General features: G+C 34.9%; 1 protein-coding gene across 1 annotated transcript; it reads right to left on the reverse strand.

Moving 5' to 3' along the window:
* Window positions 1-15,621: 15,621 nt before the first annotated feature.
* On the reverse strand, window positions 15,622-24,639 carry LOC120115614 (flowering time control protein FY-like). Its single transcript, XM_039136269.1, has 19 exons — window positions 24,317-24,639; window positions 23,874-23,965; window positions 23,256-23,324; window positions 23,062-23,166; window positions 22,225-22,320; window positions 22,037-22,119; window positions 21,844-21,915; window positions 21,672-21,769; window positions 21,508-21,567; window positions 21,361-21,421; window positions 21,194-21,281; window positions 21,060-21,083; window positions 19,198-19,237; window positions 18,886-18,964; window positions 18,077-18,166; window positions 17,348-17,436; window positions 16,629-17,128; window positions 16,144-16,395; window positions 15,622-15,863 (listed from the first exon to the last, which is right to left on the reverse strand). The coding sequence occupies exons 1-19, from the start codon at window positions 24,495-24,497 to the stop codon at window positions 15,792-15,794; spliced, it is 2,151 nt and encodes a 716-aa protein (XP_038992200.1). The 5' UTR covers window positions 24,498-24,639; the 3' UTR covers window positions 15,622-15,791.
* Between the last annotated feature and the right edge of the window lie 2,828 nt (window positions 24,640-27,467).

Genomic DNA, 27,467 nt, shown 5'->3' on the forward strand with positions numbered 1-27,467 from the left:
AAGGGAAAAATTAATGGAGTAAAAAAATAAAAAAAAAAAGTAAAAGAAATTAAAAAGGAATAAAAATAATGGTACATATAAAGTAGTATTTACTAAAACAAGTAAAAATAATAAATATATAATACTAAGTAAAACAAATAAAAAATAAAGATATACATGATATTAAAAAAATAATAGAAAAAATAAAATAAAGTAAAAATATAATATATATAAATAAATAAAAACAAAAATATAATATTAAGAAAATATATATAAAAACGTATAAAATATAATATTAAGAAAAAATATATACACAGTAAATGGAGAAAAATAAATACATATATACATATATATATATATATATAATGATATAAGATATATATAATAAAAATAATATAATATAAATAAAAAAAGAAGAATATAGTAAATAATTAAAAAATATAATTAAAAATAGAGAAAATAACCTCAGTGACCAAAAATGTCTTATAATATATGATTTTAACCAACTTTTTTTGGATTTGCCAAAATGACCAACTAAATCGCAATGCGATCGATAATTCGCAACGCGATCTCCGGTATTGCAAATCAGTTTCCAGATTCGCAACGCGAACTTCGACTATCGCATTGCGATTTACATATTCGCATTGCGATAGTCCAAGTTCGCGTTGCGATTTTCCAAATTCGTTGCGATTTATTCCAAATTCGTTGCGATAGTCAAAGTTCGCGTTGCGATAGTCAAAGTTTGCGTTGCGATTTATTCCAAGTTCGTTGCGATAGTCGAAGTTCGCGTTGTGATTTATTCCAAATTCGTTGTGATAGTCCAAAATCGCAACGACTGGTGGTATTGCATTTGTTTCTTAAGAATTTTTTCTAAAAAGATAGTATTCACGCGGACGTGTCGAAGACACGTATTACCACGACCCGAAACGAGACGGCGGCGGCGCGCGAGAGTCTCCCTTGTTCTCTATCACTCAATAAGGAAGTGGGAAAGCCAAACCTTAAATACCATTCCCAATAGTGTTTTCAATACTATGTGGGATTGAGCCTTAAATAGTGATATTATTTTTGAATGTTTTGCTTAAAATTGCAATAATCGCGATTGATTGTAGAATGACTTTTAATTATGACATATTTAATCGTATAATACTAATGCAATTGGTTGCTGATTCAGTTGTTTTAAGGTGCATGATTGTTAATTGTTTCCTGAATAATCACATTGTATTGGAAACAAGTGTTGGTAATGCTCAATCCCATATAGTATTGGAAACACTATTGGGAATGGTATTTAAGGCTTGGCTTTCCCACTTCCTTGTTGAGTGATAGAGAACAAAGGGGACTCTCGCGCGCCGCCGCCGCCGCCGTCCGTCTCGTCTCGTGGTCGTGGTCGTGGTAATACGTGTCTTCGACACGTCCGTGCGAATATTATATTTTTAGAGAAAATTCTTAAGAAACAAATGCAATACCACCAGTCGTTGGGATTTTGGACTATCGCAATGAATTTGGAATAAATCGCAACGCGAACTTCGACTATCGCAACGAATTTGGAAAATCGCAACGCAAACTTCGACTATCGCAACGAATTTGAAATAAATCGCAACGCGAACTTCGACTATCGCAACGAATTTGGAAAATCGCAACGCGAATCTTCGACTATCGCAACGAATTTGGAAAATCGCAACGCGAACTTCGACTATCACAACGCGAACTTGGACTATCGCAATGCGATTTACATATTCGCATTGCGATAGTCCAAGTTCGCGTTGTGATAGCTGAAGTTCACGTTGCGAATCTGGAAACTGATTTGCGATACCGGAGATCGCGTTGCGAATTATCGATCGTATTGCGATTTAGTTGGTCATTTTGGCAAATCCAAAAAAAGTTTGTTAAAATCGTATATTATAAAGCATTTTTGGTCACTGAGGTTATTTTCTCTTAAAAATATATATATAGGGGACGAAATTAATATAAAAGTAAAATTAAAGGGTAAATTTCAAGGTAAATTAAAGATTAAGATTGACTTAGGGGGAATATTAAATACTTTTAAAAAATGAACATGCCTTGGGAGTAGATCTAGGTTCGAAACTTCGAAACCCCGCCCCTTTTTGGTCATCGGTGCAACCCACGCTTTGGGTTATTCAAACAAAATCTCAAGAAAAATAACATGCACATGCGAGAAATGAACGAATCAATGTAAAAAAGATGCTACCTTTTATTTCCTTTTCGAATCGTTTACAATAGCTTTGCCTTTGTATTTTTTCGTGTTTTCCTCTGTATCTTGTATGCAAATCGTGTCTTACAAATGGGGAGGATTACATGTATTTATAGTGGAAAAACTAACTATTTTTAGAATCCTATTAATAATAGAATCCTAATGCAACTAGACTCCTTGCTCGGTTGTTGCACGTTTGTTGGTGTGATTGTTGCTTTAAAAGATATGGTGGTGGAAGAGTCCTCTTAGAAGATGAACTCTTGCTAGTTCTATCTTTTAAGAAAATAGGTGTCTACAACTGCCCCCCTTTGTCCTTTTTCGTGGAACGAAAAACATGACAAAGATAAAAAAACACAAATTTTGGTTCAGTGGAGTTGAAGAATAACTCCCTGTCGAATTGAGTTGTGGATGGATCCTCTGTCGCGAAGTCGAGTCCATCTTGAAATGATTTGAATCATAATGTGGCTTCTAGTCCACTTTGGTCTTCTTCTCAGTTTAAAGTCCTTGGCTAAAAATTCGACTGGAAAGTAATCCCTTGACTCCACAATGTGGTTGATATGCCCTCGAGCTGAATGAAACTGAAAAGTCTTCATTGACAGATAACTTTTCTCGACTTAAGCTATGCTGAAGGAAAAAAGGCTTCTTGCTACTAAGGCACGGCTAACCCATATCTTCTTCTCGGCTTGAAAACCTCGATTGCAGCCGGATAATAGTGTGATTGAGGTGTCATCGAGCTAAATGGAATCGAACTCGACAATTTTCGTTGACAGATAGCCCTTCTTACCTTGAGCTATGCTGTAAATTTGATTTACCTCTGAGTTGAATGTAATCGAACTCGAAGGTCTTTGATGATAGATAACCCTTCTTGCCTTGAATTATGCTACAAATTATGTGTCTTGGAGCTGCGTAGTCGAACTCGAAGGTCTTTGTTGACAGATAACCCTTCTTTGAGTTGGATATCCTTCGTCGTGAAGATGAAATCCAATCTAGAGATGGATGTTGCTTGTGTACACGATTCCCTTTCGTCGTGAAGTTGAAACCGTGGATGGCCCATTCGTCGTGAAGTTGAGCCTGGTAATTGGATATCCTTCATCGTGAAGTTGAAATCCAAGTGGGTAGTATTGTTCCAAGTTCAATATCCTCCGTCGTGAAGTTGAAACTGGCTCTGGAACTGGGAAATTGTTTGTTGACAGCCAGCCTCCCCTTCGCTGTGAAGTTGAGCTTGTGTTGTTTTGAGTTCAATATCCTTCGTTGTGAAGTTGAAATTGACTCTGAATGAAACTGAAAAGTTATTTGTTGATAATCAGTCGCCCCTTCGTTATGAATTTGAGCTTGTGTTGTCTTGAGTCCAATATCCCTCGCTGTGAAGTTGAAATTGGCTCTGAAACTGGGAAGCCCCTTCATCGTGAAGTTGAGCCTCAAATGGCACGATATCCTCCGTCGTAGAGTTGAAATCGTGGATGGCTCATTCGTCGTGAAGTTGAGCCTTTACTTGAATATCCTTCATCGTGAAGTTGAAATCCAAGTATTGTATGTTGCGAGTGGACACGATTCCCTTCGCCGTGAAGTTGAAACCGTGGATGACCCCTTTATTGTGAAGTTTGGCTTCGAGTTAGATATTCTCCGTCGTGAAGTTGAAATCTACTCTCAAGCAAATTGTGTCGCTTTAAGTTCAATATCCTTCGCCGCGAAGCTTAAATTGACTCTAGCTAAAACCTGAAAAAGTTATGCATATATGTGATGATATGGATGCAATGCTCTTAGGTGTGCCTAAAATGCATATGCAACATATGTTATCTTGGATCTCTGGAGAGAAATCTCGATCTCCGGTTTCCTGTCTGGAATCTTGATTCTTGAATCTCCAAGTTCTGATCCCTGATCTTGAATTCTTCAAATGTTCAAATCTGATGTGCACATTCTATTTTTGATTTGAGAAATGCTTCTCAACCATCTCAAGTATGTGTCTGAGCTGAGTGTAACGGTTCAGATGATGCTTCAAGAGAAGTTGTCTCGAAAGAGATAGAATTCGTTTCAAGGGAAACGATCTCAAAGATATATGTTGTTTCATGAAAACGGTCTCAAGGGAAACAAAATTTTGTTTTAAGGGAAATAAATTTGAAGATTTTGTGTTTCAAGAGAAACTGTCTCAAGGGAAACAAAATTTGTTTTAGGGGAAATAAATTCAAAGATTTTGTTTCAAGGGAAACTGTCTCAAGAGAGACGAAATTTGTTTCAAGAGAAACTGTCTCAAGAGAGACAAAACTTAGTTCCAAAAGAAATTGTCTCAAGGGAGATGAAATTTATTTCAAATAAAACATATTCAAATAATTTGTTTCAAGGGAAATTGTCTCAAGAGAGACATAATTTGTTTCAAGGAAAACTGTCTGAAGAGAGACGGAATTTATTTCAAGGGAAATGTTTTCAATGTTTATGTTTCAAGAGAAACTGTCTTAAGGGAGACAAAATTTTGTTTCAAGGGAAACTATCTCAAGTGATATAAAATCTTCTTTTTAAAAACAGTCTTGAGTGAAATGAAATGCCTTCTTTCGAGTGAAACAGTCTCAAGTGAGACAAAGTCTGTTTTAAGAAAAGTAATCTCAAGTGAGATAATCATCTGTATTAAATGAGGCTGTCTCAAGCGAGACAAAATTTATATTGGAAATGTTGAATCTGAAGATGAATGTCGATCTTTCAATCTGTCGAGTTGGTTGAAGTGTGACTTCTTGTTGTTGAGTTAAGCAACCACCATCGATTTTTACAAACTCTTTTGAATCAAGTATCTTTCGCCTTGAAGTTGAAACTTGACTCTAAAGCTGCAAAACTTATGTATGTGAAAAAATGATAAATATGATGCTCTAAAATATATGCATAATGAATGAGTTCTTGTTTTATTCCTTGGACAAAATCTCATTTTTTGCCTGTTGGTTCCTACATATGGAGGAAAAGCCTTCGGAAGATCTGATCGTCCGCATCAGGATTTTGAATCCCCGGAGATGCCCCAATATTCAATGTTGAATCTCCAAAAATGCCCCAACATTAAAAGTGTCCCTATTATTCCTCATTTCTTGCTTCAACATTAATTCTAAGCATGAGATTACTGTCTGAGAGCCATATGACATTTACCAAGATCCACTCTAGAGAGATTGTCTTGTTTGAAAAAATGTTTCTCTTTTATTTTCAAAGTTCTGAAAATATCAATTAAAAGAGTTTCGAAAAATGTTTAATCAGAAGTTTTGAAAATATTGCCCCTTTCATGGTTTTACAATTGAGATTCATTGGATATCAAAGAATTAATTACAATGTTAATCCTTCAATAAATTATAGCTATTTGACACGTGCCAAGATCAAAGCTATTTTTAGGAAATGGTTAAGTAAGGAAATGATAAAAAGTCTCAGGTTATTGTGTTTGGTCAAAGGTTTGACATTTTTTGTTTATTTGATGCTCAAAGGTTTGATGGGGTACCTTGTATGCTCCTCTACTGGAAGTGTTCTCCGACTCCCAACTTTCATAGTCATGCTCGGATTATGCGATGCCTTATCAAGGAATTTGTACGATCGCCTCAGCTGCCCATTTTTCGTATTCGAGCCGCCTTTTCAGGTTTTCAACTCGAATCCTCCTTTGGTTTCAAGACGTAATTCGTAATTTACGTCTTGAACCCCCCTTTGTTATTTTTCTCTATCATACATTAATTACACTGTTTTTTGCAAATAACGATTAGTCCTGATGGGTGGGATGAAATCTGAAGATAGTCTCTTCTGTTTATAAATCCATGTATGATTAGAATGGACTTTTAAGGCACGTAAAATAGGTCATGGTTCATGGTTATGAAAGAAAGGGATAAAAGGCCCAAACAAGTGTTTAAGAGTGATTGAACCAATGATCAATTCACTCTGATGTCTTCAATCATATCTTGCTCAATTTGAATATGCTCGTATGTGTCTCTCTCTTGATGCTCTATGATCTTCGAGTGAAGTGGTTAAGTGATTCAGAAAGGATTGTGCTTGATCAATCTCATTTGATGCTCTATGATCTTTGAGTGAAGTGGTTCAGTGATTCGGAAATGATTGTGCTTGATCAATCTCATAGTTTGAATCTTGATGCGTCATTTGAATCGAGATAATCTTTGCATATGCATCTTGTCTTCTTTTTTCTTCAATTTTCCTTTGTTTTTTCTCTTTTTATTTTCTCTTTGCTTTTTTCTCTTTTTCTCTTTTTGCTTTGATTAAATCTTTACACTTGGCATTTGGTTCACTTTTCAGTTTCTCATCTGAATCAATATCTTCACTCATGCGAGCAGAGTTTCTCCACCTTGCCCCCCCAGTGTGGAGGGTGATTCTTGGTTAGGGTTGAATCAGAAAAAAATACTATAGGCTCAAAAGGGGACAGAAGAGATATATATTTTCTCCTGTTGTGAAGGGGTAAAGAAAAAAAGCCGTTCATCATTTCATACATAGAAGCTTTCACATAAGAGATGTAACATCCGCAATATCGGGTTAGTGACTAAATTGAAAAGTTTTAGAATTTGGTGATCAATTTAGGAAAAATTGAAAAGTTTAGGGATTTAAAGTGTAAAATTTTGATAGTGGATTAAATGGTAATTATGGAAGAATTGAAAGGGTATTATGGTCTTTTTATGTAAAAGATATTTATCTTTTATTTAAAGAGAGAAGCTTATGGGTGAGGAAGTATCTGGAAAGCTTCATTATTCTTCTTTCTTCTTCCCGTTGGTTTACTTCATAAGGGTGAGTTTAATTTCAGCTTCTTAATTCTTGAATTTATAAATTAGTTTTGATTCTTTGGGTATTAAATAAGCTTAAGGAAAGCTTATATGGGATTTAAACAATAAGATAAAGGAATTAAGAATGAATTTGTAATATGAGTTTTAAGATGAAATTTTGATATGGTATGGTTGTTGAAGTGTTATGGATGAATTTGACTTGTCATCAATCTAATTAAGAAGTATGAAGTGTTAGAATTGGAATTAGAACACATTGAAAATTTAGTGTGATTCTTGAATGCCATGTAAATGATGGAATTTTGAGGTTAAAGAAGTGATTATGGAATAGAAATGAGTTTAAATATGTGTATGGAAGTTAGTTATATTAAAGGAAGTAAAATATGAAGATTTAAGCTGAAATGAAGTGAATTTCGAGTTCAAAAATATGATTTCTGGGCAAGGGAATCGGTACCCATTCAAGGGGAACCGATACCCCTTCAAACGAACAAAATTTCCAGAATGTCATGAGGGAATCGATACCCCCATAGTAGGGAACCGATTCCCCCTAAAGGAAAATTGTAAATATTGGTTTAATAAGTTCGTTTAAGTTACTAGTATCAAATTACAAGGTGTAGGTATCTAATAATTGTCTTAAAATGTATAATTATGTAGATTCAGAGCCTAAACGAGTTCCGGAATCATTGACAAGTAAGATCGATAAAAAAGGAAGATAAGAGATTGAAATGGACTAGTGAGGCCAGGTGAGTGCATACAAGTTAGTTTATGATGTTTAATGGAAATATGACTTGCGACAAGTCTATTTCCTATATTAGAATGCATTAATTTATGATCATAGGCATATGTTTGATGTGGGTATGTGATATATATTACAATATGTGTTAAATGATTGTGTGAATACATGTATTGTGATAAGTATAGGAATTAATATGAATGGTCTATATGATTGCATGGGAATGTGAAATAGGTTATATGATAGGTGACCATACATGTTAATAGTATACGTGATCAAGTATAAGAATTAATATAATAGATTTATATGACTACATAAGAAAAGTGATGAGTTAAATAAGATTAGACTATAGAGTAATATGAGAATAATATATTAGTGAAGGGAATTGAGTCTAAATGATGATACCAAACCATAAGATAAGTATTTACTTATAGGATAATATGATATTATATGAATATAATATATAACTTTATGAGGAAGAATTGGGTGTTATATGATTTAGGTATGAAAATGATCTATGCGTAAGTATATTACGTGATTATGTGACTATGTGTGAAATAGAGTAAACTAGGTAAGTATAAGATATGTAAATATATGGTTATGGAACAAAGTATGTAATAATACAATGTTATTTGATTTATGATTTTGATATGTGCATGGATACATGAAATGGATATAGGTTATTATATATGTTACATGATTATATGCATGTGTGATATATGCTATGAGACATGCCCAATGTGAAATGAAATAAGCCAAGTGACTATATGAAATATGTGATTATGAATAGGTAGAAAGGAAACAAATGATGATATAAGAATCTATTATAAGATATATGATATGACATCTATGTTTATATGAAACAATGCAAGGTGATATGAGGTATGTGAGATATGAATATAAAATCATATGAAAATTGAAAAGAATTACAAGAAAATAGACTAAGTGATTACATGTATATGTGAAAGAAGCTATGAGCTTATATGAACATGTGATATGATATGGAATACATGGTTACACATACATATGGTATATGACAGAAGAGAAATGACAAGTAATGTGAACTGTTAAATGACAATGCCCATGTTATGTGTCATGAGAGCTAGGGGTATAGTTGGCATGCCAAGAGTCGAGGGTCTATGTGGTCCTTCGGGACATATATGTATTCTTTGGAACATGTGTGAAGTCTGGTGAGACACATACTTGATCCCTAGTATATGTATATGATTCTTAAGGAATGATATGTGGTCCTTCGGGACATTGTGGTCCTTCGGGACATATATGTATTCTTTGGAACATGTGTGAAGTCTGGTGAGACACATACTTGATCCTTGGCATATGTGTATGATTCTTAAGGAATGATATGTGGTCCTTCGGGACATATATGTATTCTTTGGAACATGTGTGAAGTCTGGTAAGACGCATACTTGATCCCTAGTATATGTATATGATTCTTAAGGAATGATATGTGGTCCTTATGGACATTATTATATGGCACTACGGTGCAATTCTACGCGGCACTATGGTGCAATTCTATGTGGCACTTCGGTGCATTTATATGAGCTGTGGTGACAGCATTAGTGCACAACCTCCATAAACTCACATATCTATAGTTCTCACATATGTACATGAGCTAATCAAGAGATATCAACAAATATATGTTAGTGATATGATAAATGTTATAGAAATGATATGATGTTGTGTGTGTATAGTGTTTGATTGAAAAGGCTAAGTATAAAAGTATGTGATTACATGATGAACTGTTAATGATGAGTTATGTGTATGTATGTATGTATGTACTGTAATTAATCTGATATGATTTTATATGATACGAGGAAATCATGTAATTTGGTATAACATGATAGAACAGAACATGCATGTATTGATATATGTTATAAAGTGCATTATAAGTTTTTAATGCCTCACTAAGTCTTCGACTTAGCGTGTGATTGTTTCACACGTAGGGTACAGAAGCAAGAAGAGAAGAGAAGAAGAGTAATACAGGTCAGCATCTCCCTTACAAGATTTTAGATCAGAAAATAGATGTGTTAAATGATTTTTGTTATTTTGAATATAGTTGGCATGTACTAATTGATTGAGTTAATTATGCTCTGATCGATTTTGGTTATTGTGGTTAAATTATGTAACTCAACTGCTTTTACTTTAAGGAAAGTTTTAAATTTTCTTTGAATTTTGTCAAGAGTTAAAGTTTGAAAAGTCAATGTGACACATCGGACTCGTATCCGGGTCGGGTACGGGTTGGGGGTGTTACAAGAGATATCCCCAGGGGGATAGATTTTCAGGATTATTTTTATTCACATGAAAATAGTGTAATTAATGCATGGTAGAATTATTGCGAGTGAATTATTCTTTCTGCTTCTTGCCCCCAACATGTCTCAATGTTCATGCTCCCTACGAGATGCCCTAAGTTGTGTCTTAGAAGAAGGCTCATGTTCAAATGAGCAACTCAATGCCTTGGGTTTTAATGGCATAAAAATGTCAATTTTGAGTCTAAAAAAGTAATAGTGTGACTTTATTTGACTCAAAGAATGGTATGGGTGTATCAAACGATAAAGGCAATGTTCAAAAGTTTCAAAGGGAGATAATGTCAAAATTTGGTCTTTTTGGTAATGACCATGAGTTATTTTGGGTAAAGAGTCAAGGTATTTTATTTTGGGGTTTGAGACAGGATAAGAAAGGTCTAATCTTGTCATATGTTAAAAATCTATAATTCTTGATGAATTAAAAGAAACCTTAATTCATTTAATATTCGAATAACTAAAGATTAAAATTTGTTCAATTGCTCCACCTTAGAAAGTAGCATAAATTCAATCGTTTAAAAGATTAAGCGAACATGAAAGATCAAAGACGTGTTCAAACAAAACAATCCTCTAAGTGCAAATGATATATGCAATGCCCCTTCTTCGGCTGTCCGTGCCCCTGAACCCATCAGGTTTTGGATCTCATGCTTCAGCGCCTTATAGTTCTCAAAAAAATGTTTGGAGCATCCTATGTGGCAACTGCAAACAGCTTCAACATCGTATCCCTTAGGATATATGGACTATTTTCTCAGATCATCTTGGCAGGCTTAGTCGTACAACCAGTTGATCGAGCTCATTCGTTATTATTTCAATTTTTTCTTTTGATGTTACAATCTTGCTTCCATGTGGTGTCATGTGGTTAAAACCACTTCATCGAATTCTCCATGAAGAAATTTCATGTTTATGAAAATGCTTAAAAATGAAATGTAGATGCAAAATGCAAAAATGCATGAAATGTTCGAGGCATTGATCCAAAAACATGTATGTTATTGTAATTAAACTTTATTGGGACAAAAGTGTTTTATCTTTTAAGAGACAATAAACATATTTAAAGGTACATCCGGACTAAATCCTCTAGACCCGGAACAGGTTGACTAGTCATTTGCCTTCGTCTTTCACCGGTTGAATAACCTGTTGAACCACTCCGGCCTCTCTGGATGAACCGTGAAAATGTTGAGTTATTTTTTGTACTGGTTCCCAAAAAGTATCGAATGACTGCATCTCTGGCTTTCATCCTTTGCTGAATAGGAAATTCCATTGAAATCCTCCATAAAAGGGATTATCCGAAGTTCATTTGCTTGTTTCTTGAATTTGTCGACAGTGACTTGTCATCTTGTTCTTGTTGTCTTTGAATAGACTCTCGAGGTTAGTAACCTTTTTCTCGTCTTGCCCCTGCCACCTTTGTCAACCCATTTTTGAAAAGTTGACTTTTGATGTACTTGATTGTGGGCACCATGTCTTCTTGATCGAATGTGACACATAGTTGTCTTGCAAATTGTCCTCATTTTCTTTCTGAGTCTTTTCTGACCATTGTCAGACCCCTGCGTTTTTCATCTCTTGTATTACAACCCCTTTGTCCATTAATGCAAATTATTTATGGTTAACGAACACGTTTTTTTTATGGATCAACACCTCTTTTGAATGATGCAGACGATGGAAATAAAATAAAAGAGAGAAAAATTGAAAAGAGTTAGTAAGGTAAAGATAATAATAATGAAAATAAAAGGTCATACCCCACATGATATATACCCCACATGCTTTAATTTCTATCCGGACATGATCTCTATCTCGCATGTTAATTCCACACAAATCCTAACCGCATATTTGTCTAGTTCGCATGCTTTGAACAGAAAGTAAAGCATGAAACAAAGCATCCTAGGGTTTGGAATGAGGTTTTAGGGTGGGCTCTAATTCTCCATAGCCTCCCGGTTTAGGTTTTAAAAAAATGGGACCCGAGTTCTCCTTGCTGGTGCCCCCTTGGGCTTACCAGACCCTTGGTCCTAAGCCCATTACAAGCTTATGTGGACTAAGTTAAACTCGAGAGGAAACATTCCCTTATGCCCGCACGGTGAATAAATTCACACGAAGATATAAGGTATATGAATCCCAAAGGCTACTTGCTAGGCTCGCACGGTGAATAAATTCACACGAAGTCGTCGCTTTCACCCCCACTTAAAAGGGTTCAGAGCTTGGGTATAGAGCTAGATATGGAAACTTTTTCAAAAATCTAAAATCATTGAAAAAACGTCAGTACAACTATTTACTTGAAAAAAAATCAAAGATAAATAATTGGAATCGAATAAATAAATTAAAATTTAAACTTGTAATTTTCGCTAAAAAAAGATAACCGAAAATTAATTTCGGTCTGACTCACTTACATGTCCCCAGCGGAGTCGCCAAGCTGTCGTAACCGTCTTTCGGTTGGGCCCCAGAATTGGGCTTCGACTTGAAAAATGTGGATTGGAGTCACCACCGACCATTTTAAAACGAATTTAGGTGGGTCGGACACCATCTTACCTGATCTGCGTTTTTACCAGAAATGTGTCGGGTTCGGGAGTCGGTTACGGTCTAGGAAGGATTAGCACCCTTGAACCGCCCTTTCGGTACCAATTAATTTGCCGGTTGTCTTAGTTGTGCGAAAATTCAAAATTTAAATTAAAATTTAACAGACCCGATTCAAATTACTTACAATTGATTAATTTGAATACCCTTAAAAAATAAAAACGTTAGATTCGTAGCGGAGTATAAAATCGAATTAGGATAGCAAGTGTGAAAACGTGATAATAATAAATAAAACAAGAAAAAATGGAAAATAACAAAACAAGTAAAAAAATAAAATAAAAAATAAAAATAAACAAAATGAATAAAATGTTAAAAAACAAAGATACAGATAAAGGAAAAAATTAATGGAGTAAAAAAATAAAAAAAGATAAAAGAAATTAAAAAGGAATAAAAATAATGTGTACATATAAAGTAGTATTTACTAAAACAAGTAAAAATAATAAATATATAATACTAAGTAAAAATAAATAAAAAATAAAGATATACATGATATTAAGAAAAAAATAATAGAAAAAATAAAATAAAGTAAAAATATAATATATATAAATAAATAAAAACAAAATAGAATATTAAGAAAATATACATATAAATGTATAAAATATAATATTAAGAAAAAATATATACATAGTAAATGGAGAAAAATTAATACATCTATATATATATATATATATATATAATGATATAAGATATATATAATAAAAATAATATAATATAAATAAAAAGAAGAAGAATATAGTAAATAAATAAAAAAATATAATTAAAAATATATATATAGGGGACGAAATTAATATAAAAGTAAAATTAAAGGGTAAATTTCAAGGTAAATTAAATATTAAGATTGACTTAGGGGGAATATTAAATACTTTAAAAAAATGAGCATGCCTCGGGAGTAGATCTAGGTTTGAAACTTCGAAACCCCACCCCTTTTTGGTCATCGGCGCAACCCACGCTTTGGGTTATTCAAACCAAATCTCAAGAAAAATAACATGCACATGCGAGAAATGAACGAATCAATGTAAAAAAGATGCTACATTTTATTTCCTTTTCGAATCGTTTACAATAGCTTTGCCTTTGTATTTTTTCGTGCTTTCCTCTGTATCTTGTATGTAAATCGTGTCTTACAAATGGGGAGGATTACATGTATTTATAGTGAAAAAAAAACTAACTATTTTTTAGAATCCTATTAACAATAGAATCCTAATGCAACTAGACTCCTTGCTCGGTTGTTGCACGTTTGTTGGTGTGGTTGTTGCTTTAAAAGATATGGTGGTGGAAGAGTCCTCTTAGGAGATGAACTCTTACTAGTTCTATCTTTTAAGAAAATGAGTGTCTACACATATCATTCAAAAATCTCATTTTTATGACAAATTAGGCTCAATTCTAACTCAATTAAGCCCAACGACTTAAATTATAAAATTCACAGGATCTATATGCCTTTCGGATAAAACCAAAACTATTAGTCCGGAATTTGGGGTGTCCGGAATTTGGGGTGTTACATCCCAAATTCCTTACTTCATAATGGCTATTCTCACATTTGGCGGGGGCTAAATATAGTGTGGTCGAAGGTCCGACATGGCATTGTCTGGAACCTTGAAAATGGGACGAGGATTGATTTTTGGAAAGATTATTGGTTAGGTGACACAAACCCTTTAGTAGAACGCCGCTTAGGGTCTTTGCTGCATATGTCCCTTCCGACTTCGTTGAGCTCTATGATGGGTTTCGATGGTGATTGGCAATGGGAGGAAATTCATAGCTTAATGTCGGTTACTTTACCTTTTTCTCCTACTTCAGTGAAACCTCCACTAATGATGGGCGGGGATGACCGACCTGGATGGAAGTGGAATAAAAACCATATATTTTCCACAGTGAGTGCTTATACTCGGAGGTTAGTTGTTTCGAGTGTCGTGGTCATTATGCTGGGGAGGGGCATATCGCGCTACAAGGATGTGCCATGGATTAAAATGCTTCTCTGGTTACTTTGTAAGAATAAATTTATGACTATTGAAGAACGAGTCCATTTCGGATAGTTCCAAGAATGACTATTGTAGGATAGCAGTGAAGACCATTTCACACATTCTCCGTGACTATATTGTTGCCTACTCGACATGATCAGAGCTTATTAAACTGGCATTGCTAGATGAGTTTCTTCACATGGATTTGCTAGGTTGGGATCGAACTAATATCCAAGACCCCACATACTTTTCGATCGATGAGAAGGATCAGATATTCTTTTTAGATCGATTCTTTAGCGCCTTTAGATTCGGAGGAATAAGTTTATCTTTGAATCGGAATTTTTAGATGTGGAGAGTGTGGTTCAATGTGGCCGACAGATGTGTACCGAGGCTGCTCACGCAATTGCTCACTAAAGATCACACCAGGCTAGGCTTCACGAGCTCACTAGGATACTGCTGCTTGAGGAGCCCAAAATCCTTCAAAGAGGCTCGCAATTTGTGGAGGTGTCATTCGGGAGTAATAGTCAATGGATGATGAGGTTTATAAAAGTCTTAGGATGCCGATCTGTATTAGATGCGAAACTTTAGGGCACTTACGAAGGGTTGAATGTAGCTTGCTAAGTGTCGTGGTGGAAACAAATTGTAAGGAGGTGTATGCACCCCTCCAGCAAGGTGTGGCAACGGACGGGGTCTCCCATATGGTTGCACACTTGATTAATATGATCTCTTGTAATTAGCAGCTTTAGTTTTCTCATGTTCTGCGAGAGGGTAATAGAGTTGGAGATAATAGCGTTGCAGATGCAGACGTGATGGCTAAGATTTAATAGACTCTTCCTTTTGGTACGACTTGGTATCTCCAACCACCTGCAGCAGTACTCGTTCCTGCGTGAAGATCTGGCAATGGCCATTGTGTATTAACCACTCTTGTTCTCGTTTGGTATTAAGAAAATGTTGACAAGTTGATCAAGTCAAGAAGTCATTCATCTTTTGTATAAAACTCTAATTTAGTTTGATCATTATTGAATCAAATTCAAACTTCAACATCTTATAATTTAAATTCAATCAAGTCTTAATCCACTTTTTTAGTTATATATAAATTAAATAAATCAAAGTTGAGAAACGAAAGGAAGAGGATTAATTTTTCAAGCATTCCAGTTTCCATACACTAAAATACCGCATAAGTAAACAAAAATCATTTGCTAGCTGGTGCCAATTGTTGCAATATTCAGGTCCCACGAAAGCAATAGTCTTAAGAAAAAGAGACCCCAAAACGGTACAAATAATCTACAATCATAGGTCTTACTGTGGCATTTGGCCATGAGGTGGGGGACCTGTCAGCGGCTGAGACGGCATACCGGACTGACCACCAGACTGCAGTAAGTGAAAGCAATAACAAGCGAGTTTCACAAGTTAGTTTCATATGAGCTCGAGTACTGTTACCCAAATACAAATTGCCTCGGAAGAGGCTGCATGAAAAATGCCATGCGTGTTCAGTTATACCATTAAAAATGGGGAGTCAAGAAAGAAGGAATATACCCAGTTACGTGATTCTTTTTGATGTTCTATCATATATTTCGGCATGAATCTGGTCACAAACATAAAATATAGGGACACAGACAAAATAAGATCAAGGACAGAATGACTCATTTACCTGATGAGGATTGTACCCAGGCCTCATTGGCATCTGACCACCCTGCGCACGATTGAATGCACCACCCTGCATATACATTTGGCCGCCGCCCATATTTGGTGCCCCCTGCATATTTTGCATACTATTTGAAAAAGCTCCAACTGAAGGACCACCACCACTAGTGGGAAAGGATCCAGAGTGCCTAGGAGTCGCACCCATAAAATGACCTTGTGGTAATGGAGGAGACATCTGATTCATAGTACCTTGCATACCCTAAAATTTTGAAATACGTTTGATCAAGCTTCTTCAATTTGTCCAACCCGTGTCCAAAAACCGTATGCATGTCATCCATGCATGCAGCAAGTCAGGCAAATGAACCATAGAGAATAAAACATGTGCCCTCTTTGGAAACAAATTAACAACTCCCGGGAGCATATAATTTGAAAACGAAAACCATGGTTGCAAAATAGGAAAAATTATGCAGTAGAGCTATTTACAGGTCATACCATTGGACTAGGCATTGATGAAAATGGATTGAAAGATCCTGGCATTGAGGACGGGACTGACGAAGGCATACCATGGGGAGGCATTTGGTGTGGAGGGCGTTGTAAATGAGGATGCGGATGGAGCGGCATACGAGAATGCAGTGGAGGTTGTAGCTGCTGCATATTTGGAGGTGGCATTTGCTGTTTCATTGCCTGTTGTTGCTGTTGTTGAATTTGTTGAGGGTTTTGTTGATATCCATGCTGCTGATTGGCTATAAGAGATGGATGTGGTCCAGGAGGAAGAGGAGGAGCTCCAAAAGGCATGGAACCTGGATGAATCTGCTTTTGGTCCCCCTGAGAAGATGCATCAAGTGATGGAACCGATAATGGCATAGGAACTCCTATACCAGGAATTGTTCCCTCATTTCGAGTTGCAAATGGTCCTGGGGTGGTTGGGCCTTCGGGTGCAGCAAAATTGCCGGGCATGCGGCCAGCTAATGCAGGATTTTGCTCACCATAGCCTACATGCAGTTCATAGTTCTACCAAGTATAAACCAAAGTACAAATACTCCAACATATTCACAGAAGTTTTGCAATAAATACAATGACTAGTGCGACTTAATTATTCAGATAAAGTGGACAATGAATAACAGCTTAAATATCTTTTTCTTTTTGCCTATTCCCTTTCCAGATCGGGAAGATGAAAAACTGTAAAAAGAACAGAGGCAATAAGTAGAAACCTTGATTCTGACCAATGTTAAATTTATCACGAGCAGTATCTCCAGGCCTATTTCTGCACCAAAACTTTGTTGTGTGATCATTGCTACCACTGCATGATTATGTAAACAAGTTAAACAACTGATGATGGGCTTGACATAATTTACAGACTGATGAGACTTGATGCTTATCAGTATAGGATGTAGCCTGGAATAAATACCACTAGAATGGAAAAGAACAGAAAACCAAATAAAACCAGACGAGCTCTAGAAATTTTGTTGTATTTAAACCATAAACTCCGCATTTACAATGTTTACTGATCAAATAGTATTGAGCCAGACAAGGGTCATATAATATTTCAGTTTCACAGATGTCCACAAACCAATTTCGTTCAGTCTCTATCTCAAAAAGTCAAGCATCAAATATAGCTAACACTAGCCTGCAGTCAAACAGTGTACACATATCGACAAATACAAGCATAGGCATGCATACAACTATTTTAATTCTCATATGAAATGCATAAACTACAAGGAAATTTTTAAAGGTAGAAAATGAGAAGTAAACTTCCATATATTTGTTAGGAAAGGAAGAAAACATACTTACATATACATAAACGCTCAAACAAATAACACACCCATACTTTACTAATAATATTCCCTGACATTGACCATACACAGCCCATAGAATTCTATTATTCTCCAACAGAAAACAACAAGCATGCAGGACAATCATAAGTTCTAGAATGTGTTTACCTGCACAGAAGATATCCAATAGGATGCCAAGCAATACCCCACACACTATTATCATGTGCACTGGGAAGGTCAACCTGTGGAATTTCATGCCTGTACATCAGAATAATGTTTGGCAATCGTAAGTAAAAAAGATCATTCATCAGTAATGCTAGTCTAAATCCCCCTTAATTTTTCACTTTTCCAAAGTAAGCATTTATGCTTTTATTGTACCCAAATAAGTCTTTTAACCTTTCAATTTGCATCCAAATGCACCCTTATTCCACAAAATAATTATTCTTTGAAATTTTTTTTTATTTAGGTACAAATTAAAGGTTAGAGGGCTATTTAGTTATAAAGGTTAAAGGCTGATTAAGGCATCATGAATTTAGTACATGAATGTGAAAAGGTATCATTATGAATGTAGTACGTGTATATAGTAAACAAATGAGCACTCTTATAGATAAAGATCGTAAAATGAATTTTAATATGAAAAATAATTTAACATAAATACTAAAAACAGAAAAAAAGATACTTCTTTCAAGTTAAAACTCTATTTCCCTCACGAATATTATCAGCCTATATGATTCTGACTATGTGTATTAACATCATCCAGATCTACAACTTTTTTAACATGTTTTGATGTCTCCCATAATTGACATTGTCACACGCCAACTTAGTAATTCACCCTAAATATAAATTCCAAGAGACAAATAACCAAGGTAATAGTGAAACAAATGATATCATACAAATTTTGTGACCTGGAGCATAAAGGACGGGACAAAACTAGGGAATTCTGTAATCCAGCCAGTACTTTGAATCAGAAGATTTACCCAACAAGCCAATGGAAAATGGATCCATCATAACTCCCACTGACAAAGTATTCTTCATGGAATGGGTGCCAAGACAATGCTGGAAAAATCAGAGGTCAATATCTTAAAGAATTCTTTATTCAAATCATGCAAAAAGAGAATTAAATGATCAAGCACAATAATAACTATAAGCCACAATCAACCCAGTCTTTTTAAGAGCTCTATAACAACATATTGGTGACCAAAAAACTGCAGTCAAGCATATGTTTAATGATCAGGCGCTTTAAGTGGTATCCATACGCAAGGGTTCTAGTTAGAATAAGTCTGACTAACCAGTCACATCCTTCCTATGGCCTCGGAAAGATTCAAGTTCCTTCATAGCTCTGTGTTTTAAAAAGCGCGCCTGAGGCGCTTTGAGGCGCTAGGCGAGGCGAGGCGTTTAGAAGAAAGCCTCCGACCACCAAGGCGGCGGCGAGTACATGAGGCGGCGATTCAGTTGTCAGAGGCGGCGAGAGTCGACGAGGCGATGCTTTTGGCGATTCACGTACAATGACCCATTTCTTTCCTTCTTTCATTTTAGCAGCGCTTTGCTGTTGCTGTTCTTTCTCGTCCTTTGGCTTGGGTTTTCGACCTCTCTTCTTTGGTTGCTGCTGTTGTTGAGATTGGGGAGACTCCATTTTTTAGATTCGTAGTGTTGCTGATACTTTAAAAGCAAAGAAGGGGAACCCACGCACAAGGAACTGTTGGTTTCACTTTCAAGAGACCAGAGACCGAACCCCTAGTGCCTCCTACCAGGATTGTGATGGGAGAGAGCGAGAATACTAAAAGCAAAAGTAAAAAAAAGTGGTAATGATTTATCTGGGTAACTCTGTTTCAAAGATGGTGATTCACACCAAATCTGTTCGTATATTTTATTCGAGTCTATTTAATTAATTTTTTAATGTTTTTCTTATATAATCTGTGTGTGATGTTAAGGGTTAATAATTATAAAAAATATTAATTGTCATGTGTTTTAATTTGCGATTGTAATTATAATTTTTTTATATTTTAAACGGTTGTGATTAAATTTTTTTATTATAATTTAATTTTTTTATTTTTAATAAATTAACAGTTTTTATCTTGTTAAAAAAAATTAAATGATGGCTTACGAGGTTATTTCTTATAGTATAAAAACTATATAATATAATTTACACTAAAATAATATTCATGAGTCTTATTTTTATTTTGGAAATTGAGATTAATTTATTTATATTATGGATTAAACAATCATTGATGTTGTGTAAAATTAAATCTTGATTTATTTTACACAACAGTATATTATATATATATCATACCTCACAAAATTAAATCTTGATTTATTTTATATGTTAATAGCGGATTGGTGGTTTGTATATGGAGCCTCAGCACCGGAGTTACAGAAATTTGCAATCCTAGTTCTTAGCCTAACTTGTAGTGCTACGGGTTGCGAGAGAAACTGGAGCGTTTTTCAACAACTTGAGAAATAGATTGGCACAAAGTCGTTTAAATGGCATGGTGTATGCCAAGTTTAATTGTGCTTTGCGACGGAGATATCAAAGAAAGGACACCACAGATCCTATTCTTTTGAAGGAAATAGATGAAAGCAACGAGTGGTTGATGGGCCATATGGACGATAAAGATGGTGAGGAGGAGGACTTTGTCTTTGATGGAGATGATTTAACATGATATGCTGTTGATAAAGCTTCCGGGGCATCTCAAACTACTTATTCCACTAGAAGAACATCTACATCAAGTTCATCAAGAGATAGAGGAAAGGGTGTTGCCCAAACCTCCACTCGTAGAAGGCCCTACTGGACTAAATTTGATTGATGAAGACGATGAAGAGATAGAACAAGATATTGGACTTTCCGAAGATGATGGGGAGGAGGAGGTGCTTGGGATTGATGTTGATGACGATGATGATGAAGATGAGTTTTAGGCATTTTGATTATTGATGATGTTTTTCATTTGTCTTTTTGAGATACAATATGACATATGCTTCTTGGTGTTTTTACTTATTAAGTTGTTTTGTGTTTGAGGTATGGTTATAAAATATTTACAAATGTTTTGTAAAATTAAGTGCCTCGTGTACGTGAATCCCTCGCCTCAAAGCGCCTCAAAAATTGAGGCTTTCGGGTAGCTAATCGCCTTGGAGCGCCTCGCGCTTTTTAAAACACAGTCATAGCTCTAATGTCATAAAGCTGAAAAGGACAAAGTAAATATGGGGAAAAAAAGAAGAAAAAGCATATATAGTTATACATCTATTCCATCAATCACATAACAACTTTGCAGTGATAAAGAAGAAGATGACCTTGATGATTTGATCTTTTCCAGCAGTCAACACCCAATTCCCATTTTGGTTCCATTTGACACAAAGAACTGTGTTTTTATGGCCATGACTGCAAAAGAATTGCATTACTAACAAAAAAAGTCAAAATCATTAGCTATTATATGTGTTTCACCAAGATAGTTACTCACAATGAGCAAAGCTCTCTCCCTGTCTTAGCATCCCAAAGTTTCACAAGGTTATCTTTTCCACCTAAAGAGTGGCCAAGCATGGCATTACAATGACAGCTTCCGAAGAGATCGTGAAAAAGTGGCTTGGAAAATGAGTTTGATACACACCTGAAACCAGTAAGGATTTTGTAGGATGCCAATCAACACTTTTGACATCCCACCCATGGCCTGCCTGAGTTCAAAACATGTATGAAACTCTTAGGTTAATTCAAGCATACAAAAAAAACATACTAATTCATATACTTAATACTTTACAAGCCAAGAAACATTACCGATTAATGAACGCTCCTCCTGGCACCTGGCAAAGTCCCACACTTTAACAGTAGTATCATCAGAACAGGAACAAAATTTCAAATCTGTCCTGCAAAAACTGTTAAAAGAGTATATCTTAAGTTCTATATTAGATAAAACTCTTATCTGAAAAAGAAATGTCAGAAAAGGCACCTTAAGTCACGAACTGATTCCTTGTGAGCAGACTTATTGACCTTAACATTATTCATGTTGTTCTGCCAATATCTATAAGGTAAATTCACAAATACACTTACATCAACAAAAAATTATGACTAAGCCAAATAAGAATTCACAAGCATGAAAGCAGCAACATTAAATCACACAAAAGAATCTGAAGAATGCATACTTTAATGCACCTCCATCATCACCAGAAACCATCCAATTGTCATTGTGACTCCATACCATAGACCTGATGGCTTGATCGTGGGCCTAAGTATTTTAAGGGGAATAAAAGGTCCAAGTGCCATCAATTTAGATTCTCTAATGAATAATCCTAACTAAATAAGATAAATATGTCAGTTAATAGAAGTAAACCTGAAGAATCATTTCGAAGTTGAATGATTGTCCATTCCATAAAGTAAATTCTCCACTCTGAGAACCTGTGATGAGACGTCTACCCGTAGGAGTCCACTAAAGGGGAAAAAACTCAGTATAACTGCTCTAAATTTATTAACTTCAAACAAAAATCCTTTTTTTCCCTTTGGGAAGTAAGAAAGGGGGGGTTAAATTGGTATTCCAGAGAAAGCAGAAAAAACAACAGTAAAACCAAATCCCTTCCCGCACAAAGTCATAAACAATTGAAAAAAAAGAAGCATCATCAATAGAAACAGTAACAAGTTAAGCTATTTCCACAACATCAGCTGTCATTACGCATGAAAACATCAAGAGATAAGTCATGTAAACATGCAAGTATAAAAGGGAAATTGCTTCTATTAGGTATCACTACTTGACTGTAACTAATAGTAAACCGAGGATAAAAAATAATTAAGATAAATCTGATGGTTTTTATCTATCTGATATCCAACTGTTGATTGAGATAGCCTTTGTTGGGTAAACAAGAAATCCCAAACTTTTAGAACTTAATTTAATTTGATGGATATGTGATCACATTAAACACATTAAGACAGCATGAGTTATCATTTCTTGCAAGAAAAGCTAGTTATAGAGCCTTTCAACTTTTTAAAAACTAGCAATCCCAAAGTCAGATGCCAAACAATTCTAGGCCCCATTGCTTCCTATTTCCTACTTATCAAGCAAGATTGACGCATTTAATCACAGACATACTAGAACATAGTTGCATGAGATTGATTCTAATCTAACTCCCTGATGAAACATAGTTGTACCAAAAAAATTTATTCTGATCTAACTCACCAAAACACGATTTATTGAACACCTATTTTTGTTTAGAGATGTATGAACAAATTTGGCAGCGAAGCCTGTGGATGGGTTGTCTAAATAGGCAGCTGCTGGCAACATCTGCATGAAAGATCAACAGAAGTACAAGTTAAATCTTAAAATTCATAATCCAAGAAACAAAAGAATAAAGAAACAGGAATTTTAGTAACATCGATAGCAGCTGCTGGTGTAGGCTGCAAAGTTGTCCTGTCCCTTGAATCCCGCTGTGACATTTGAACCTGCAAGATCACAGCTGTGATTAGATTACAAGTATGTCACCCTCATTTGAGATTCAAAAGGAAACAAAAAATCAAGTTTGCTATCTTATATAAGAGAACATGCCCCTCAAACAAAATAAACACGGGTACAACAACAACTATGATTAAGATAATCTGCATTGTTTTTCCTACGAATATAAACTAATACACCCCTAATCATGAAAGGTGAATATGGGTGTAATGGTAGGATTAATATAGTCATGAATCATGAACTGATTATGATACACGCAATTGACTATATTGGTCCAAAAAGTAATTAAGAGTAGCTACTATGAGAAACTACAACATAAAAAGCATTTCTGGATATCAACTTAATATTGTCCCTGTGAAGCACAAAAACGTACAGCTTAACACCATACAGGATTGAATACGACAGTCAAGCAAAATCAAAGCCATGTAACAAAAAACATAAGCACCCACGATAATAAGAATCACCATTCTGACCATGCAACCGCTTACAGAAAGATATATAAAAATACATATGAAAGTGGCAAAACATGAAAATATCACCTGCATATATCGCACAACAGTGCTACTATAATCAACAGCCCTCCTCTGGGTCATCTTTCTCATTCTTTTTGCAGAAAAATTGTCACCATAACCTGAAAGAAGTATTTAATAGAAAAACAAAAGAATTAGTTAGCTAATATCTCAAGTGAATTGCAACGCATCATCTAAACATGCAGTTGAGACTAGCCATATTTTTTAGACCTAGAAGTGTTACCATAACATAAGGCTCATGGTGCAAAATGACCCTAAAAATGTAAATACATGTCATACATGATGCCACAACCAATAGATTTTTAGATGAGTTTTAGAATGAAATCACCTAAACTTTGAATTTCAAGAACAAAGGAACTATTTCTTCATAGAATTCTTACAATGTCCTCTAATTTGAACAAAAACAAATACAAAGCTGTAAGCAAAAGAATCTTGAGGAATTATTATTCTACCGTCATAAGGAAGATTCTGAGGAGGAGGAGGAGGAGGAGCATGGTGGTGATACTCTGAGTTAAGAGTTGTGGAAGATGCTGAGGGCTGCCGCGTCATTTGAGGAGGCGGAGGACCTCTCTGGAACTCCCCACCTTGCGGGTGCGGCTGGTTCTGCTGCTGCTGTGGATCACCGTACATCATTTTGAAAACCCCGGAGAAACTAAATCATACGACGGTGAAGAACTGGAGTGAGTGTACTTGCAAAGAACTTAATAAAACCCTAAATCCTAAATTCTGTTCAGGAATTGGGAGCGGGATTTTGCGTAAAGGAAAATGAAAAACAAATCGTGTTTTGGTCCTTTACCTATTTATGAAAATGGATTAGGATTTATACCATGAACGTTAATCCATTTTATTAAAAGGATAAATATATATTTGAGTATCTTAACTTGGTTTCAGTATTCAATTTAGTACCTCTTTAACTAACCTAAATGAACTTTTTTTTTTATTTATATTGATATCCGAAATTTATTTTTTATTATTTTATTGTTTAATATATTTTAAATCTAATTAAATATCAAATTAAATTTTTTAGTTTAAATTATTACTTGAATTTGATTTTATTACATTTCAATTTAGGTAAAAAGATTAAAAAATAAAAATATTGATCAGTTTAATTTTTTTTAAAATGTAATATCAATTTTATTATAAAAGAGAAACTATGAAAAAATTTACGTCATAAAATTACATAATATGTTCAAATAAAGAAATAAATAAAAGTAGGGTAAACTACACAAATGGTCACTATCGACGGTGGTTTTCGTCCCACTGTTTTATTATTATTATTATTATTATTATATTTATATTTATATTTTATTTCTTTTTGCAGGCCTTTCCAACAAGCCCAACTGGGTCCAATATTACAACATAACTAGCCCAACTGGTCCGACTCAAACCAAATAACCCAACAGGCCCAAGATCAGCCCAGAAAAACCCTAGCCCAAGTAAGCTAAGCACCTAGAGTTTTGAAACCCTAGAGTTTCCAACTGCCTTCGTCGCTGACGAGAAAAAGCTAGCGCTGCCACCACTGTTCCGACCACCCGTTCTCGACGATCCGATAGCCATTTCAACTGCACATTGTCATCTACAGTAAACCAAATCAAGCAAATCAATAAAAAAAATCAAAATCAACAAAAAAAAGCATCAACGGTGAACATCCAACCAAACCTATTGAAAAATCAGATTTTGTCAGATTGGGGATCCGATTTTTAATGTGTTTTTAGAGAAATCATTTTCTTATGGTTTAGCCACACCGAACACGCAAAAAGGAGAGAAAAAAAGAAGATTTTCGAGGAGTTTAAAAGAAACCGAAAGAAAGAGAAAAAGGGAAATGAAGGGGTTCACTGGCTAAAAAAGAAAGAAAGAAAAACAAGAGAGAGAAAACAAAGAAAATGAGAAACTTTATTTTGGGATTAAAGGTCTTCACCGACGACGAGGAGTTTGGTCGAGCATCTAAGGTAGCTTCCTTATTTCGGGTTATATTTTGGGGAGATTTAGGGTACAAAGAGCTTGGTTTAAGGAGAAATGAGTTAGGGGTAGTTGTTTAAAGTAGTTTCGAAGGTATTAGGCCCCTTGTAGGGGCGGATTGTGGTGGTGGTCACAGTGGTTCGTGGCAACCAATTGATTTTTCGGTTTCGAAAAAAAACAAAGAAAGGAAAAGAAAAATGAGAGAAATGGGAGGGGGAGGTTGAACGATTAAGAAAATGGGTATTAGGGTTTCCCAAAAACATATAATAGGGTATATAAGTGGGCTTCAAACCGATGTCATTTAGAGAGTCTTAGGGTTTCTTTGTTTTGCGCGTGAGTAAATTATTTGAGGGGGTCTCTGGGTTTGGGAGGTTTTATTTTAATTCTTGTTTGAAGGATTTTGGAGTTTCTGATTTTGGCCTCTTGTTTCACGCGTGTTGTATTTTGGTCACTATAAGCTATGCACTTTGGATTGGTTTAATTTTTGGCATGTAATATTGAATTATTCCATTTTGGTCCTAAATATATGGGCTTATTACACAACTAGTGCTTGTAATGTTTGATTCTTGTATTATATGCTTTGTTATTTATTTGATTTACAATGGTTGCCTTGATCTCTTGTTGGTTTTATAATTTAATCCCTAAAGTCGCCATATTTATTATTTTGATCCATCATTTACATATTTGTTAATTTCTTGTTATTTGTAATATTTTCAAATATTATTTTACTTGAGGAATTTATAGAAACGTGCCTTAACTGACACGGAGTGTGATTCCAAGAATTCTTCGAACAAAATAATACCTTTTTATATTTGAAAGAATTTGTTTTTATATATTTAATATATGTATTTTATCTAAAAATTAGGACAATATTATTTTGTATGGGGAGTATACGGAAATGCCTCTTTAACTGACAATGAAGGTATTTTCGAGAATTGTTCGTACAAAATAATACCCCTTATATTTTTTTTTAAAAAAAATGATCATAATTTAAATGTATATTCGAATTTGCAAATTTCAGTATTTAGATGACGTGTAACTACTTAGGTATCGATTTCAGGCTTTGTGGGGTACTAATATCAAGCATAATCGACTCCCGAATCCTTTTTCAAAATGAATTTCTGGTTAAACAAATATCATTTTTTATCTTTTAAAATTATTTTTCTTAAAATTATTTTAAAGGGTATTTTTTAGGTATTCGACTTACCTATCTAAAGGTCGATGGCGATTCCAAATCTGTTTATTTATGTATTTATTTTTAAAACCCAACCTTTTCCAATATTAAGTTAGATTGCTCCCCCGAAATAGCCTCAGAAATATTAAGGACCGTTCTGACAGTCACTAACCTTTGAGTAAATTTTTGTTTTTCCCACTAAAGTTTCAAAACTAACAAATCAGTTATTGATTTATAACAAACGGGTCACTAACGTTGTTAATTTATAATAAATCACACACTTGATATTGACAATCGTTAACGTGGATGACGGAAAACTTACATGACCTTTTAACGCTTATCTGGTAACATTAATCGCCCATTGGACTCTTTTTTTACCGATCACATCTTCAACTTTAAATAAAAAAAAATCTTATCCTCAAGACTTAATTTACCCATATGAGCTTCATCATCCCTAAAACTCATTCATC

This window comes from Hibiscus syriacus, unplaced genomic scaffold (genome assembly GCF_006381635.1).
Source record: "Hibiscus syriacus cultivar Baekdansim isolate YM2019G1 unplaced genomic scaffold, ASM638163v2 tig00110267_pilon, whole genome shotgun sequence".
Taxonomy (NCBI): Eukaryota; Viridiplantae; Streptophyta; class Magnoliopsida; order Malvales; family Malvaceae; genus Hibiscus; species Hibiscus syriacus.